Below are 18,938 nucleotides of genomic sequence, written 5' to 3'. Positions count from 1 at the left end.
TTTGTAATTAGCCTGAAGTACTTTGTTATTGCTTATGTATCTGTATATTTCCACACCTCCAGGTTAGTAGCAACACATGAAGCATCAGAGACCATACAGGTGCAACTAACCATAGGCAAAACTGCTATACAACTGGTAGCATGTTACAGACCACCCTCCCAATCTCAAGAACCCCACTCAGCCTTCCTGAAGACATTGGAGGATATGAATGTATCACAAAATACCATCATACTGGGAGACTTCAACTACCCAAACATAGATTGGGTACATTATTCTAGCCCTAATACCCTAGCCCAAAGGTTCCTGGAATTCATAAATTCAAATGCACTGGAACAACTAGTCACCTCTCCCACTAGGGGAGATAATATACTAGACCTGATCATCACAAACATGGGACAAAATGCTCCACACCGGAAGTATACCCCTCACTAGTGAGATCTGACCACAAACTAATCACCCTGGATATACATATCCCACCTCCACCCCCAGTACAAAAGACCACAGTGAAAAACTTCTCAAAAGCAGACTTCACTCTTCTTAAGACAGAGATGTTATCCTTTAAGCCCACTGTGCCAGTGGATACCACTTCACACAATGCCGAATCCTTCACAAATGCTTTCTGTGGACATCTCCAAGAATGCATGGATCATGCAATCCCAAACAAATCCAAGTCCCTCTCCACCAAATGTAAGCGTCCTGTCTGGTGGACCTCAGCCATAAACAAATTGTATAACAAAAGAAGGAAGCTACTGCACGTCAGAACGAAATCCCATGAAGGGAAGACATCTCTGATCAACATTAGCAGAAAACTACGTTCTCTCATAAAAACATCCAAGGCAAACTTTGAGAGAAAAATCGCTAAGGACACTAACGATAACCACAAAGCCTTCTTCAGCTATGTTAGAAACCTGGGCAGAAACCCTCAGATATGCTCAGAGTTGGTTCACAACAACAAAAAATACACTGAACCCACAGATATTGCTAATATTCTGGCTGACAGGTTCAGTGCAAATTTCTCCCCTCCTTCACCCTCAAAAGAAGAAATACTTATCCCAGCTGAATGTAATCTCCCTGTCATCTCAGATGTCCAAGTGAGAACCGCCCTAAACAAAGCAAAAAACACAGCATCAATGGGACCTGACGGTATCCCGGGGTGCGTGTTACTTGAACTCCAAGAGGAGCTAAACCCACACATAAAAATGCTATTTAACCTTAGCCTTACTTCGGGATATGTACCTGAACACTGGCGTACAGCAACAGTGGTCCCACTCCACAAGGGGGGTGCCCCTACAGACCCTGGAAACTACTGCCCCATAAGCTTAACTAGCCTGGTCTGCAAAGCTATGGAAAGAATCATTATGGAACTCATAAACAGAGACATAGGGGACCTACAGACACTTGACCCCACCCAGTTCGACTTTGTAAAGGGCAGATCCTGCCTTTTAAACCTGGTTGACTTTTTCGAAACAGTCACTAGAGCTGTTGATGAGGGCAAAGCAGTCCATACAGCATACCTGGACTTGGTTAAGGCCTTCGACACAATACCCCACTCAGGCATCATAGATAAGCTAAACAGCTTAAAAGTAAGCCCTTATGTCACTAGATGGGTTGCAAACTGGCTAAAGGACAGAACCCATAAAGTTAAAATCACTGGAGCAATGTCAGACTCAAAGCCAGTCACAAGTGGTGTCCCACAGGGATCTGTCCTGGGACCCCTCTTGTTCGGCATTTATTTCTCAGATGTTAAAGCAAACATGGGAGGGCTGTGACTGACAAAGTTCGCAGATGACTGCAAACTAGGCGCCATAGTCAATACACCAGCAGACACACGCATCCTACAAAAAGGCCTCACTGAAACGGACAACTGGTGCCGTAGTCACGACCTTAAACTAAATGCCAAAAAATGTATAGTCATCCCTTTTGGAAAAAACAAAGTACCCACAAATTATCACATAGACAGCAACCCACTGAGTACGGAAAAAGTAATCAGAGACCTAGGGACCCAAGTAGACAGCGACCTCTCATTTGACACCCATGTTGCCAAAGTGGTTAGAAAAACATTCTACCTTGCACACCTCATCATGAAGGGATTCACATCCAGATCCAAGGATGTCATTGTACCCCTATATTCCTCCCTCATCAGACCCATGATTGAGTACAATGCCCCATTTGGTATGTACCTCACCCAGCATTTGCAACAGCTGGAGAGACCACAAAAGTACCTCACCAAAAGGATCAAGGGTCTCCAACATATGTCTTATTCTGCCAGACTAAAGAAACTTCAGCTCTATTCAGTAGCATACTGCCTGCTCAGAGATGATCTCTGCCTGACGTACAAGGCCATGTCCAATCAGGATCTGATGGACATGCTCCACCTCAAAAAATCCAAATCCATCAGGACCATGAGAGCTAAAGACTTAAACCTCAGCACAAGTATGAATAGGACATGCTGGAGGGATAGATTCATAAGCCAGAGGCTTCCCATACTTTGGAACAGGATCCCAGTTCGTATTAGGCAGAGCCCCTCACTGACTCTCTTCAAGAGAAATCTTGATGAGTGGATTGGAGATCGTAAGTTTACCCCAGGGGTCACATCTGTGTCACTGCTAGACAGGGGCACAGTAAACTAATTCTATTATATAAGGGGACCTTCATTGTGTCACTACTAGACAGAGGCACAGTATTCTAGATTTATTCTGAACATTTTTGTACCATTTCATGGGGTGGCCAAAGCCACATCACTATGGCTAGGCTTACAAATGCCCCAGGGCAGATAGCCTAGTACTATACTATGAAACTATATATTTGATTGTGAAATGTTTTGTATTTCACCCAGGTAGAGCCTTAAATTGGTCAATATTAATCAGTGCAATACCACAGTAAACAAATACAAATCAAATACAAAAATATAAATAAATAAATCAATGCAGCTTGGGAGTTTAATGTTATATAAAGGTAAGTATAACGATGCCAGAATCATTCCCTTATTGTTAATTTTTATGGCTTTCCTCCCCTTTCGTTCTCCACCAGATTGGTTCAAGCATTCTTTCTCTGATTCTTGATCCTTGATCCACATTAGGGTATTTAACATATATCCGCTCAGCCAAAATCCTGCCGCCATTCTCACTTGGCTTTTATATTCGATTCCTCATATTTTTTCAACCTGTGTTTTATGACCAGTTGCTCTGCCTTCTTTATATTCTGAGCTTCAACCTCTGCTTGTTCAGTGCATTGCAGTTCCCTAAGCCTATCCTGTAGAGCCCTTACTGCACACTTTCTTTTCTCAACCCCCCCCCCCATTCTAACCAATGTGGCCCCTCCAGGCATCATTTTTCCCATTATATTTACAAATTCTCAGTGTGCCTTGGCATTTTTGTTTAAGACTGCTGCCTCCCTAACTATATCATGTGTCCATTTGATAGCAGCTCTCTTCATCTAGTACCGAGTAATCCGTCTTCATGTACCCACGATCCAAGTGTCTGGCTCCCAGCTAATCCTAACAATGGCATGATCTGGTCAGTTTCTTTCCTCACAATATACAGTTGTGATTTCCTCACATGTTTTCCCATCTGCCAATAATCTATCCAACTTACTAGCTTGTCTCTCCTGGTCGTAATTCTTGCCATAATTCTAACAGCCTTTTATGTCTCTTCCCCTCAGCTCTGGCTTTTTGATGGTACCTATGAAATTCAGCTGCCTCAAATTTCCTATCCCCTTTTTTGGGGTCAACACCACACTGCGGTCACTCCTATGATTACTCCGTCTCGCCCACAAAAAGTCTTCAGAAGTAATTATTTGTCCCCTCTCAACCACCTGCCGTCCACTCATCTGTTTTCCTTATTTTTACCATCATTGATTTCCACTGTTTAGTGGTGCTGCTTAAAATCCTCACTCCCCTTTTACCACCTCCTTTTGCCTGACTTGAAGCTAACCACATATAGCCTTTTTTTAACTTTTAACTCTAATGGTTTTAACTTAATCTCTTGTAAAAAGATTTGCCCTTGCTCCCCCCTCTTCACCTTCATTAACATTCACTCCCTCTTTATTGAACTGTTAATTTCCTTTTCTTTGCTCTGTGTACACCCACCCCCACTGACCTTTATGTAGCAAAGCAATTTTCTGAATCACTTTGCAATGTTTATTGGGAGCCACTGGATTACCATGGGAGAATACTTGACAAATAAGGATTAACCAATTCCCCAAACTTCATCATTACATTGCAGCTTGATTAATGGGGCTGCCATCAAACCATGTTTCTATCCTTCCCCTTCCTTCCTCTGTCCCCTGCAGTCTATCTTTTTTGTTTATGAGACCCCGATTGGATATTTTTTGAGAATTTTCTAGGTATGTGAACAGTCATATTTCTTTTGACACGTATATAACTTGCATACTATCTTATCACTATAGATATGTTACAGTTGGCATATTTGTTAAGATCTTTGCCTTTCATGCACAAGCTGCAATGTTCAATTCTGAACTCCTGCCATTGCTGATATGGAGCTTGCATGCATTCCCTGTGTTTTTTTGGGGGGAGGGATCCTCCTATCTCCCAAAAGCAGTGTGAGTGTTTCCACCTAAAACATACCCAAAAATGGTGTTTTGGGCAGCAGCACAGACTTTAGTTGGTGCTTATAGAGGGAAGAGTTGTATAGACCAACCACTTTTGCTGTCAAATGTGATGCACAGCATTCTCAAAATAAGAGAACACTGATCACAGATTGTACGCTGTGTCAAGGCTGGCCACTTAATGGTGTAAACATTGACTCTGACCTATGCCAGGAACCCATGCTAATGGTGGGAGGGGTGCCTGTACCCGTATTGGTCAGTGAGTGCCCACCCTGAAATGCAGCAGCCATGGGTCAGTCAGCTGCTAGCCAGCGGGTAACCACTGCCCACTTGCCCAGTCTGGTTACCTTGGGATAGCTCAGTAGAGCAAAAGCTGTACATAAAACTAATCAACCTGGCAAACATAAACTAAGAATTGCTATATTCATTGTAGGTTCACTGATAGGAATTGTATGAAATGATAGTAAGGAAGAGGCTGGACATCCTATGTGGCCAGGAGAAAAGGAAGGGCAGCGCAGCAAAGCCACTTGACTTGGGATCAACAATCTACTGCTCAGGAGGAGGACAGAATATAAATGGTTTGTGAATTGTGGTGAGGGAAGAGTTTCAGAAGACAGTGAGGGATATCATTAGAATTAGTGACAGACTCATGACAGTCACACTGCAGAGAAGGATAAGGCACTATTAATCTCAATCTATGCGCCACAGCAGGGATGTGATATTTAGTAAAAGAGTGTGTTTAGACAGCTGCTGCAGGACCTATTAACTAAAGCAGTCCAACAGGAATAGATGATGGTAATGAGTGATCTGAACACATACAACAGGACAGACAGAACAGGATATGAGGGCTGCATGGAAGGCACAATGGGAGTAAAAATAAATTTCTAAATTTCTGTCTGTCAAATTGCTTGATTGTGGCCAACACATGGTTCATCAAGAGAAACATTTGTAAGATCACACAGAAAAGTGGCCAACATGCAACTTGGGTAGACTTCCTTCTACTAAGGAAGGGGCAGTGGGGTAGAATCAGTGATTGCAAAGTCATCCCCAGTAAAACAGCTGGCCCACAGTATAAACCACTTTTTTCCCACTGTCACTGCATGCAGTGGTCAGAGAAGGCCCTAAGGTGAGCAGAAACCAGGCTGAAATCTGGAAGTTAACTGGAGAGAAAGCACATGAGTTAAAGGAAATACTCAGGGCTCTAGTGCCTCTAGAAGAAGAAATAAATGGAATTGAAGAAGAATGACACCACTTCAAAACAGTATGTGGAAGGACTATCAAACAGATATGTGGCCAAGCCAGTTATGGAATTAAAGTACTTAAGGAAAGTCGGTGGTGAGAAGTAGAAGTCCAGGAAGTCATCAACAGAAGAGTGCAGGAAAAAAGTGGGAGGTAGAAAAGACAGGACCAGGCTAGGAAGGAAATACTGGTTGGCTAACAAAGATGTTAAGAGAGGTTGCAATAGTAAGGACAAGGGCATTCCTAAACTTAGAAAATGCATATGACAAGGTCCCAAGAAAGCTGTTTTGGGCAGTCCTGAGGTGATTCAAAGTCTCAGAAACATTGGCAGAATTAGAGCAGATAATGCACAAGGACCAGTCACTAAAGTATGAGAGAGGGGTTTCCAGTGGAAGTGGGGGTATATCAGGGTTCATCTGTGAACCTACTGCTATTCATACTAGTAATGGACTGCATTAGCAAACAGGTCAGAGGAGACAGCTCAACAAAGTTGCTGGTATTAAAGGCAGATTCTGAACAAGAACTTCATCAAAGGATAAAGGAGTGTAATGCAAAACTGAAGGCATTTGGGATAAAACTAAATACAGATGAGAGAGAGATCTAATGGGAGCAAATGGGGAAATTAGAAGAAACTCAGAATTTAGATAGAAGGAAAGATAGTGGAACAGGTTCATAGCTTCGGATATCTAGGATCTTTGAGGAGAAGGAAAATCTGAATGATGAGGTAAAAGCTAGAATCAGCAGGGCTGCAGCCAACTGTCACAGAGTGTCAGCTGTAGTGTATGATAGAAGAATTCAAAAGAAGCTGAAAATAAAGATGTACAAAACAGTGGTGCAACCAGTGCTGCTTACAGGAATCTAGACAGTAAAGGCAGAACAGCTGAGGAAGCTAGAGGTGAGAGAGATGAAGTGCCTTGGATAGGTGGTAGGATGCACTCCTTGAGGTTGATGAAGAAGTGAGGACATCAAAGAAGTCAGAATAGCTCCAATAGAAAAGAAAGGCAGATGGAGCAGATTACGTTGGTTCAGGCACATGTGCAGAAAAGCAGAAATCAGTCAGGTGAAGAAGGTTTGGGACAGACAAGAAGTAGGCAAGAGGAAACAAGGGCATCCAGCAAAGAGTTGGACAGATTTTTATCCATTATTGTAAGAATACCCTGCTGGAGTTTGCCACCTTTGAGCTTTACATGCATAATCTGTAGCTTTCCGTGTGACTGACAGACATGTCTGCTGAAGAAGGTAACAGTTAACATAACATCCTGACTTGATGTAGATAATGAGAAAAAGGAGGTTGATGATGATTATGATGTTTCATTTATCTAACAAATAAGGCATTAATTTAAGGTAAGACAGTCTTAACAATAAAGAAATCACTTTCTCCAATATATACATTACTGTTTGTCATGCATTTCATTCTGTATAACGACTGAATTATCAGCTTCCCCAAACTTCCTCTATTTCAGTCAGAAATTTTAATCTAAGAACCGAAGGATCAACAATTATCCTTACACAAGCAGGATTTATAATTCCCAAAACAGAGGACTTCCGGGTGCCCAATTGAGTTAAACCCCGGCTTTAACAAATACTAAGAAGTGCAGTCCATGCTTCATTCTACTAAGTAACGTATGAGATAGACTCATCTACTGACTGCATCTCAACATTTGGATGCAGGATGTTGGGGTTTTCTACTAAATTAAACCCAAACACCAGCAGCAACTTATTCAGTACTAATTTCTAGTCAAGCATTCCAGCCTATAGTCTTCTGACTCTGAATAAGTGTGGATACTCACTAACATCACTTCACGCACCCATTACTGAGATAAAACCAGTGTAATAAGTATGTACTGCTTTCCTACCATTCCCATAGAAACTTCTCTCCTTAAGGCTTGCAACTGCATTTTCTTAAGACATGAAACTGTGACAGGTTTTAACTTTTGGTGTCAACTCCTCTTTTCCTGTAGTGACTCTGTAGTCAGTGTTTTACATAATCTGCTTTTGTAAACCCTTACTCCATCCCTGGTAATTACTTTTCTTTGACTGTCTGATACCATACCCATTTTTCATTGATATGACACTAGTTTAAACATGATGGCTTCACTTAACATCCATACAGCACTACCAGCACATCTGGTCTAGATAGCTAAATTTTTACCACATATAGCCAGGCAGCAGTACCTAATACAAGCAATAATGCTATAGCACATATACAATCCTATGACTCTTCAAAATGGATTTCTTGTCTGAGGTATGCCACCTTCTGAATAGATTCCTTAGGTCAGGAAATATATGTTCTAATCCCAGAACAACACTTAATAGCAGTCCAAGGAAAGACAAACCATTAGGTTAGAAACAAAGATGTAAGAATAGCCTGCCTTAATGCTTGCAGCATAGTGACCAACTGGGTGATCTTGGAAGCTTGAGTATCCAATGAACAGTCCCAAATAGTGGCAAAGACAGAAGCATGGATGAAGGAAGACATCTGCCTATCACACTATATAGAAACCAGCTATAGAAGGTCTAGTAATCTTGGGCCAGGAAATAGATCCTAGTCAAAAGCAATGCAACTCATGACATTCTTCTTGTATGCAAAGCAAACAAAATGATTTGGCAACTGGAGGTCATTCATACCTTTTTATAGCAGTAGTATATATACCACCCACTTCTTCACTGTCTGCTGTACAAAATATCCATCATGAATCTTTTACAGATGGCATCTCCAAAAATACTGTTATACAAGGTGACTTCAAACTTAGTACCTTTGGATCTGATGCCAATAAACTGAACAGAATACTCACCATTTCAATTTAGAGCAATTAGTAAGTGTCCCTACTAAATTCAGTCCACAAACAGGGAAAGACTTTTCCCTGGATCTCCTTATAACCAGCATAAAACATGGGGGCTTTGGACATCAATTGTCCTTCCAAATAAGGAGATCACTGTCCTGCACTGTCTGTATGGTCCTTCAGAGTAATACACCCTCCTCAACAAATTGTTATTGGTAGTCAGTTTCCACAACAAAAGCTAACATTTCTTAATTCATGCCTTAGTAACAGACCGGTCCCACTTATACTCGCTGGTGGACCCTGGCCTGCTCTTTCAGTTATCATGAACACAGTGCTCTTTCCCTCAAAGTCAGGGCTGATGTGTGTCCCTGGATTACTGCAGATATTAAAAATATGAGGAAAGAGAGATACAGTACATGGAAAGTGTGGAAACGTAATCCATCTTATGACCAGTCACATAATGGTTACTTTACATATAGAAAGCTAAGTAGGGTTGCCATGAGTAGCACTAAATATAATTACTTGAGATGTAAAACAAGTTACCTTTTTTTTAAATGTAGACATTTCTGGAATAAGACACATTTCAAACCCCACTCTCCCAGTAAAACAAAATGTGATAAAAACACAACTTTGTAAAGACTGAAGGCTCTTCTTAACTTCTGTAGTACAATGATTAGCCATCAAGTTTCCTACCTGCTGTACCACATATGGTCCAGTTATTGATACCTTCTCCCCACGGCTACACTCAATGACTGAATATCGTGCCATGTGCTGTTTCCTCCAAGAAGCTTTCAAGGTTTATAGGTAAATGCTAGGCTGTCAGTTTGCAGACTTTTGCAAGCCCAGCCAATACTCAAGAGGTTAGAATCAAATCCTATACCTTGTATCTGTAAGGTAAACCCCTTAACCAGTATGTCAGCCTCCCAAATAAATTTATATTGGTGTATTGTTTAACTATTTGAACTAATGAACATCACACCAGAGTTGTATTAAAAATCTTAAACTCATCTGCCAATGTACTTCATCCTAACCCCCTAAAAAATGTGGTTGAAAAATTGATATTCCAGTTACACGCAATTTTAACTTGTCTCTCCTATCCATAATGTTACCATGTGCCCCTGTTATTCTACTCCCAAGAGTACATTCTCTCACTGAATTCAAGGACTTCTAACTTGTTTTCAGTTTGTGCCATATTGCAAAAATCTTTCAAAACTGTTATACAAGCAGTTATTTCAACACATACATAACTACAGCCTACTTTCTGACCATCAGCATGGTGTTCGTAATGCCTTCAGCACTAAAAAAACCTTACTGGCTGCTACACATACAATTTACAGTAGTATCAGTCAAGGCCACATTTCTGTTGGTTTGCTTGTATACATAGCCAGAACATGTCATACAATTAAGCTGTTAATCAGCAATTTGCTAAAGTTCAGTTTTGGAGACAACACAATCAAATGTTTTCAAGCCTGTCACAAGTATATCAGTATTATTCTAAAATATTATAACTCTATCTTATAAAATGGAATCCACAATACTGGAGACCCCAATGCTACTCTCTCTCTCTATTAATGACCTTTCTTCTGTCCTACCTTTTCCAGATTTTACAATTGATGCAGTAAAGTATATTCCTTTCTTCAAGGAAACTTACAGAAATGCTTCACTGATCTTTGCATATGGTCATGTACCATCAGACTTTGTCAACTCCTCAAAAATAACATCCCTGCTTATTAAAGGCATTCAGGCTATCATCCCTAATGTCATTGAATACAGGTACCAGGATCTTGCTCTGGAGCTTTCCTTAACATTCAATCCATAATCCTTAACATTATCATTCCATACTGGTAATGTAACTTGCAAAGTTATAACCTCACTGAAATTATATTACAGGATTTCTTATATCCATTGTTCCTGTTGTGTATATAACTGTAGAAAAAAGTGTACTTTTCCAAAAATTGAATATGGACTCTCATTTTTACATTTTCATTCTGTGAACAGTACTCAAAGTAGGCAGGTAGTTTTAAAAATATGAAGATTTCTGTTATTAATCAATGTACTTGTACTCCGTTGTGATCACTTAAATAGCTGCAAATGGCTTCCAGTCCCAAGAAGGGCTACACTTCTCTGAGGAGCTTTATTGTTCAGAGTAATGAAGCTAAGTTACTGCCTGTTTCTTTGATTTAAATTTTCTAAAAAAGAGCAAACATATGTTTTCAGAAACAGTCAGGATGAGAACCAAATGCTAGCCCAACTTTGTTTCAAAACAGCTACGGGAGAAAAAGCCTTTTCCATGTTAAAATCTGCCGTATGGAACAACCTTCCAGATGAAGTAATAAAGCAGCAGACAATGGCAGCATATAAACAAAGTGTAAGAGAACATAAACACCAAGAAGCCATATTTTCCTGAAAATGGTTGAGTAGACACAATTCATAAGACTGTATGTATTAGTACATTTAATTTTGATATTTGCATGCAAAGAGAAATTTACACACAGTTATGTATGTGCTTATTTCATTTTGTACTATTACTAATTTCCATACATTCTCCCTCTACAGTATACTGTATGTTAACAGCACTGATTTGCTTTTTGCATGTCCTGTATTGTCTTTATGCAGTTTGTTTAGAGCTTGTATTGTTCTTTTGACTATAGTTACTTGCAATTTGAGCTTAGGTCATGTCTAAAAAGAGTAAATGGACCAGCCTACCTATTCAGTAAGCAAATGTCAGTTAAATAAGTGCCTATAATAAGTATTCTCTACAAGTTGCATATTCTTTAATATATGCGTTTGCTTTTTTCACTCATATAATACACATTTTTACAAATAAATCATTGCATTTTCAATTGTATGGAAATATGCACATCTGAAGTAATCGTTTTTATCCTGTATTGTTAATAGTATTTAATTACACACATGTTACATTCAGAAGGCAACATGACTTTTTGTAATATAAAGTTCATTCTGTACTTTGTAGAAAAGCATTTATAGCTCTACATAAGCATAAGAACTGGTGACTAACTGTATCCTGCAAACCAAAGTTTGCTTTTCTATGTAGTCTTTCTTCTTTTGCTGTGGACTAATTGCTTATAATCAACTCAGAGTTCATGTGAAACAGAATTAAAGGTTGTCCATGTAGATCAACATTCAGCTTCAATTAACAGACAAAACAGAATATACAAAATATACACATTTTTGTTGGTTTTAATAGCTATCATAGAATATTAATAGCAAATTATAGCCATATAATTTTGTCATGACTCCTTTTAACTGTTTTCAAATAGAGACAATTAATTCCTAAAATCAACAAGATAAGTAACAATCATTAACATGTTTTCTATATTTCATTGTGCTAGTCAGTCAGCAACAGATATACTACAAACATATCTAATCAGTTCCAGGTGATTTTCAGTTTATACATCAGATAGGACAACACCCATTCACAGTCCCAATATATTAGCAAATAAATATTGCACCATGTCTAAAACTAGCAAAACAAATGTCCATAGAAAATTATCTGATCTGGGGTACATCAGAAGTGGTAACAAAAACAATAACAATAATGCAGACGACATACTAACCCTGTAAGGCATACCACTTACCACCAAATCCACAAAAAGAAAAATTTCAACCCTAAGGATGCAATAGATACACTAAAAATATGAAACTGGAATACCCTTAAGATCCTGCCCCTCAATGCCGTTGTAGAATATTTCAACAATACTTTCCTAACCATCCTTAACAGAATGACACCTCCTAGGACATTACATGCTAAAGTTAATTACACAGCATGGCTAACTAGTGAAAGTAAAATGCTCCTTAAAACTAAGGTACAAAACTTGGAAGTTATGGCTTACTACTAAAGCTCACGTCAACTGCATCACTTATCAACAAATCAGGAACAAGGCCAAACACCAAATCAAGCAGGACAAAATAAATTATTATACTAAACTGCAAGGGAAACGCCAAAAATACTGTAAAAAATTCTGGAGTACAATAAAAAAAAAAAAATCATCCATCCTGGTCAAAACTCTACCCCTCTCCCTAATTTACCAGATAGCCTTGGGACAACCACCGAACAACTTAACAAGTACTTCACTGAAAGTATCCTAGCGCTAACTAAAACTAACCCAACTTCGATACCAACAGTATTTAGTCCACCCAACAGTAATAGAAATACTTTCTCAATCCAACCTAGCTCCAACTCAAACCTATCATGATAGCACCTGACAACCTTCCAGCTGAGTTCCTAAAAGTAGCAGGCAAAGCCAGTTCCTATCTTGTATCCATACTAATTAACTGCTCCATAGCTGAACAATATGTCCCATCCATTTGGAACATTTCTCACATAATTGTCTTACATAAAGGTGAAAACTAAAGGAAAAATCTAGCCAAGCTAGAGTTTCCACTGTGTGATTCCTTAAACCTCTTGTATTAGAGGTACATGGAATATATGCAAAGGACCCTTTAAGGACATCAGGTATTTGAGTTATATGGCAGTTCTGAATGCCCATGGCTTTGTTTTCCTTTTAAGTCTGTTATGGAGAAATTCAAGCCAATAAAGTCAAATTCCACTAGCTGTGCGCATGCATGTTTCAGCCTTTTTATGGCTTCATCAGCACACAATAAGTGGACTGTTTGGCTAACCTTTAGAAACACAGAGTTGATGTACCCAGTTCATGTCCATAACCATTAGGGTGTCTGCAAAGTATCCCAACTAACAAACTTGCATAAAGGTGGTAATTCAGCTGAACTCACAAAGTATAGACCTATCACTATATTCCCCGTACTTTCTAAACTACTTGAACAATGCATACACTGTCAACTTCTACATTGCCTCACTGTCAATAATCTACTGGCCAAAACACAACATGGCTTTCAACCCTATCACAGTACCACAAGCACCCTCCTTAGCTTTACCAACACTAGCAACCAATTTAGAAATGAAGGGGAAAATAATATCATTGGTCTTTATAGACATGCCTAAAGCCTTTGATACAGTTTTGCACCACAAACTACTTAATGTCCTTGCCAACCTTAACCTTAGTCACTCCTCTTACATGGTTCCAAAGTTACCTAACTGGATGTCAGCAAGCAGGTAAGTGGCTCCAGGGCCTATCTCCCCTACTTGCAGTCACACTAGGAGTCCCACATAGATCCATTCTTGGACCTCTTCTTTTTAACATGTTTACCAATGACCTCAATGCTGCCTCCCCCCAGCCTCCATATTCCAGTACACTGATGATTCTGCTCTTATATGTGCAGCCACTAATATACAACAGCTTCAGGATATCACTCAAAAGTCCTTCACTGAAGTGGAATCATGGCTAACCAACTCACAGCTCATACTTAACCCTAACAAAACCAAGCTGATGATCTTTCACCGCACCTGACTCACTAACCACCTACCCAATACTGCTAGCAGTAATACAAAAATTACACCTGATTTACAAACAAAACTACTAGGAGTCACAGTTGATAAGATGAGTTTTGACATTCACATAGCCCAAACTATTAAAACACACACACATGGGAACTCTATACAGAAACAAAAGATTTCTTATCCCTACTACTAGAGAAGCAATAGCCAGAACTCACTTCCTGTCAACATTCCTGTATGCCTCATCCATACCAACTAATCTCAAAAAATCATTTGTAAACAATTTAGAAACATGCTATAATATAATTTCAAAATTTACGACAGACTCTACACATAGGACACATCACTGTCATGTCTTAAAAAAACTTTCCTAGTTAGAGCTACCACAGCTCTTAACATACACTCAGTTAACCATGGCTAATAAACTACTCTACCAGTCTCAGAAAATACCAGCTCTTATACACATTATACACCTCTATTCCAAAAAACGTACTCTCCACTCATCAAAGAAATCACTGCTTCACTCTACCAAATCCACTAATACTTAAGGTGATGCTTTATATTCATCACAAGTTGCAAAAGCTTGGAATACACTTCCCCCTGCTATTAAATCTACCCTTAACCCTAACCAGTTCAAAAAATTACTCTAAATTAATTTAGCAAAGTCATGGCAGTGCTCTTGTAACAGTCCAGGCTAATGAGACCTTCTACTATTTCTCTTATTCTCCTCATAAAATTAACTTTTGAACCTATTTCCCATCATACTTCCTTCACCATACCGATCCCAGTCAAACTCATCTCTTATGTCAAGGTCCTAAACACCCTAGAACATACGCATTATTAAAACTGCCCAGCTATAATTCTGCAGGATCACATATACTTTGTTGGCACAATCTGTCTTACATCTTTTGTTTAAATTTCATACCATGTTAAGATTCTATCATTGTACAGATAAATGTTTTGTCCTTGATTTTAAGTATCTGCATGTATGTGAATATGTACATTTTTTAACTCAGATTTTTGATGTATTTTGTATGTATTTCTTTGTACGTGGAGCTTTTCTCCCTGGGCCTCTGCTGAAAATGGGTCTCCAACCAGTCAGACATTCCTGGTAAATAAATGTAAAATAAAAAAAAAATAAATAAATAGATCAATAAATAGATAAACACTAGTGTGCACAAATACAGTCATGTGACATAATCATCAGAAATACATGCATGGTCTACCACAGTAAGTATTTAACAACAGAAGACACTAATTACCTTTTGTCACTATACCATACAGGACATCACAAAATCACAATGACAGACTAACCATTCAAATCCTGGAAAGTAGCAATCCCAAAATATAAAAAAACACTTAAAATTCCCCAAAACAGTCACACTACTAAACAGCAAAAGCAGAACTGACTTGTGTCTTAATCTTTTCATTGATTCATGAATAAAATTCTCATTGCTTTCAAACTGAACATCTGTGCACTGAAATAAATGCTAAGGGAGCTAAACTTACAGAAACCTGCACAAACCTAAGATGTTCAGTACTCCACATGTTATAAAAGCAGTGCAGTGAATAAAAGGGAACTACGCAAACAACAAAATGTTTCACAAAGTGAGCACTGTGAAATTCAGAAACAGTTGCCCTGCAATCTCACAGAACACAAACAACCAGCATGGATATCATCACTCCATCATTTAAAATATGAAATATCAATAGAACGAGAAGCCATCAGTCCAATCTACCAATCACCAACAATACATCAGAAAAGTGCAACACAAGGAAGCCATCAAAGCACTTTTTAGAACACAGCATCAGTCGGGATGTAAAACATGGAATGCAGAATCGAGTACACAAGAGAGCCCACAGCCCCAAACTGGCTTAGCCTGCCTTACAAGGTCTATCACCTCCACTGCTGCAAATCAGGAAGCCTGTGTTGCTGCTGCAATAGGAACCAATGCATGCCTCATATTACAGAATCCTTGTATAATAAAGAATATATATTTCTTATCTACAGTGCCCTTTATTTTCTAGAAGCTGTATTTGAGCCATCAACTAGAAATGGATTGCTCTGCTATCCTCAACATGAAATTTGAACACTAAAGGTATAAACATTTGCATGAGCTGCAGAGATCTCCCAAAGCAGGACAATTCTAAGGCTGTGAAAAATTATCTCCTCAGATTATGCTAGTAAGATTTGACATTTAAATTGGAAAGCTGTAAACTAAAACATTGAAACAGTAATTATTTGCAAATTATATTTTACATTATAAATATTTATAGATTCATTGCCATATATTAAAGTGCTCATGGGAAATATAAGAATCACTTTTTTTAATCAGTACTACAACAGCTAGTAATCTACATTTAAATGTGCAGTTACCTCTACTAGCTTACTTATCAGTCTTAAAAAGAATCAGTTTTAAAGCATGTTTTTTGAGGAAACTTTGTTAGAAATGTTGCTATCATTGCCTGTTTAAAGACTGGCTAGCTTGCTTTCAATTGTTTTCTTCTGTTATGAGCCAAGAAGATCACAAAGAGGTGTTACCTTTATCGCGACTCAGTGTTTCATTATTTTGTTTTAATAAAAAGAAAAAAACTTGAACAAATTCCTAATTTGTCTAACAAACATGAGTTTTTTATGGCGTCATTAGCACCAATATTTTCTAGATCATTACTTATCTTTATACTTGCTTTTCTTTTTTGCCACCAAAATTTTACAGATTTATTTTTGTAGTTGCCTCTGTAATAATGAATAAGACCATTCAATTTTTTCACATACATGTTTTAATATTTTTCATCAGAGCACTTGCTGCAGACAAGCTTGTCTTTGTTTTTTTTGTTTTTTTTTTCCATTGTTTTGATTAAACAATCATTGCAAAATCAGATACTGCTTTTACTTACTTTGGCTGGAGGATAAACCTAGCAGTATTTAGTTCTAGTTATTTGCACAAATATGAAATACATTTAACAATTATTGACCTTATACATGTTTCTAGCTTAATAGGGGCATTCAGAAATGATCAGTGAGCATTTTCTATCCTGTTGAACAGGCAACTGAAGGTTTACAATATTTTTTTTGCCATGCTGTTAAGATATTAATCCTAGTCTCACATGCGGTCTTTTCTGAAACCTCTTAAATTCTCACATTATTCCTTCTTCCTCAATTTCATAAGGCTTCTTAATAGTTGCTCAGATTTTAATAGCATTCTGTTAACAATATTGTACTTTTTGTGTTCTCAGTTTCAGTATTTTAGTCTCAGTCTTCTGAAATTCAGTGATGTGAGGTTTAGTCATCTGGTAGTATGTGTATATGTGTGTATGTGTGTGTGTATGTATGTGTATATGTGTGTATATATATATATATATATATATATATATATATATATATGTATGTATGTATATACATACACACACAGATACACATACATGTATATAGGATTAATTGAATGATTAAAATGCTTAAATGTTGAAAAGAAAACACTAGCACTAAACATATTTAGCATCCATACATTCAAACACCATGAATATCAAACCTACAGAAGACTGCAAAAAAAAAATAAATTCCTCCATTACACTACTCCAAATTTGTTGAATTGTAGTAGTGTTATGGAAATTTGTTTTAGGTAAGGTTTATTATTAGGGTTAGGGGCAGCCTTGCTATTAAGGTTTGCCACTCTGGTCCACTTTAATAACCCTAACCCAGCACCTTACCTTAGGAAAACTGTTTCTATGACGCTACCACTACCGAAGACAAGCTCAAACACACTCACTGGAACTAACCCCTTACCTTAGCCCTAAAAAGCATGCACAGTTGTACACACACACTAAAGCTACCCCTTTGCCTAACCCCACAGTCTGCCTGTGTCTGTCTCTCTCACACATGCACACACACACACACACACCTCTCAAATCATCAGATTTCTCTCTTTTGACAAAACTGTCATCCAGTGAACTGAACTTTTGCCAATTTAAACATTCGCTTAAAACACTGGCTTCAGCTTTTTTGAAATAAAAATTTGTTTGATCAAGCACAGGTTCTGCAAATGACTCCATAAATATTTGCTTGAAACCAATGCATTTCAGTCTTTGTGAACTGTAAAAATCTTGTTGCAATTATAATTTTGGGAACAAAAATCATTCTTCTAAAATTCTTGTCCTGTGTGATGAAGAGTCTGTTAAGGAGTTGCAAAGTTAGCTACTTAATTATTCATTAGAACATATTTGTGTTCTTTGTTGTGTACAGCAGTGCTAATGGAATGTGAAATAATATAATTTGTTCTTCTTATGTAGGGTCTAATGCCTAACCTTCCAGCAGAGTCATCTCAGTTAATCTTTGCCTCTCCAACCAAACTTTCTTTGGACCATGGGTCATCTGAACTATCAAGCTACAGTGGGGGCAACAAAGTTCCAATGTTACAAAAGTTTTTTCAGGTACTGAATTTCATAATGTTATAGTTAAGGAAAAGAGCTCTAAATACATAAATTATTGAATACATATGTATAATTATAATTGTGTAATATGTTAATTTATACTTGTTTTGATATAAATGCTTGAGCGTGTGCACGTGCGTATGTGCGCATGTGTGTGAGTGAGCACATGCAGATCTGTAAGGCAGTTGAGCAAGAGAGTTGAACTAATAAAATTTTTTACAGCATACTTAACCTTTTGATCAGATTTCAGTATAACTGTCACTTTAGTCTGTCACTGAAAGCATACTTTTTGAAATATGTAGTTGCTTTCATGCCTACAATGAAGTAACTAAAAGAAAGTCTCTTCTGTTGCGTTCTGTCACATTGTTTTCATTATTTTATAAAACGAACTGTATTTATTCTATAGTAGATCCCATATAGTTTTAAAAATGATGAAATAATGTTAAAGAGATGTTTCTATTGATGCTAGGATTATTCTTTACTGCATTTTAAATTAAAGGCAGAAAAATTAGAACAATCACAAATATGGCAACACTGGCCTCTCT

At 38.1% G+C, this 18,938-nt stretch overlaps 1 protein-coding gene across 1 annotated transcript in view; it reads left to right on the top strand.

The window, feature by feature from the left end:
* Positions 1-18,938, top strand: part of LOC122804316 (cytochrome c oxidase subunit 7A-related protein, mitochondrial-like) — a 107,467-nt gene that overhangs the window by 77,869 nt on the left and 10,660 nt on the right. Inside the window, exon 2 of the mRNA XM_044074108.1 lies at positions 18,253-18,393. Coding sequence (XP_043930043.1) covers positions 18,253-18,393 — 141 coding nt within the window. The remainder of the gene's footprint in view (positions 1-18,252; positions 18,394-18,938) is intronic.

Source organism: Protopterus annectens, chromosome 6.part0, assembly GCF_019279795.1.
Source record: "Protopterus annectens isolate FY-2018-M chromosome 6.part0, PAN1.0, whole genome shotgun sequence".
Taxonomy (NCBI): Eukaryota; Metazoa; Chordata; order Ceratodontiformes; family Protopteridae; genus Protopterus; species Protopterus annectens.
The sequence above is the reverse complement of the archived record's forward strand: the minus strand, read 5'-3'. Positions and strand labels throughout refer to the sequence as shown.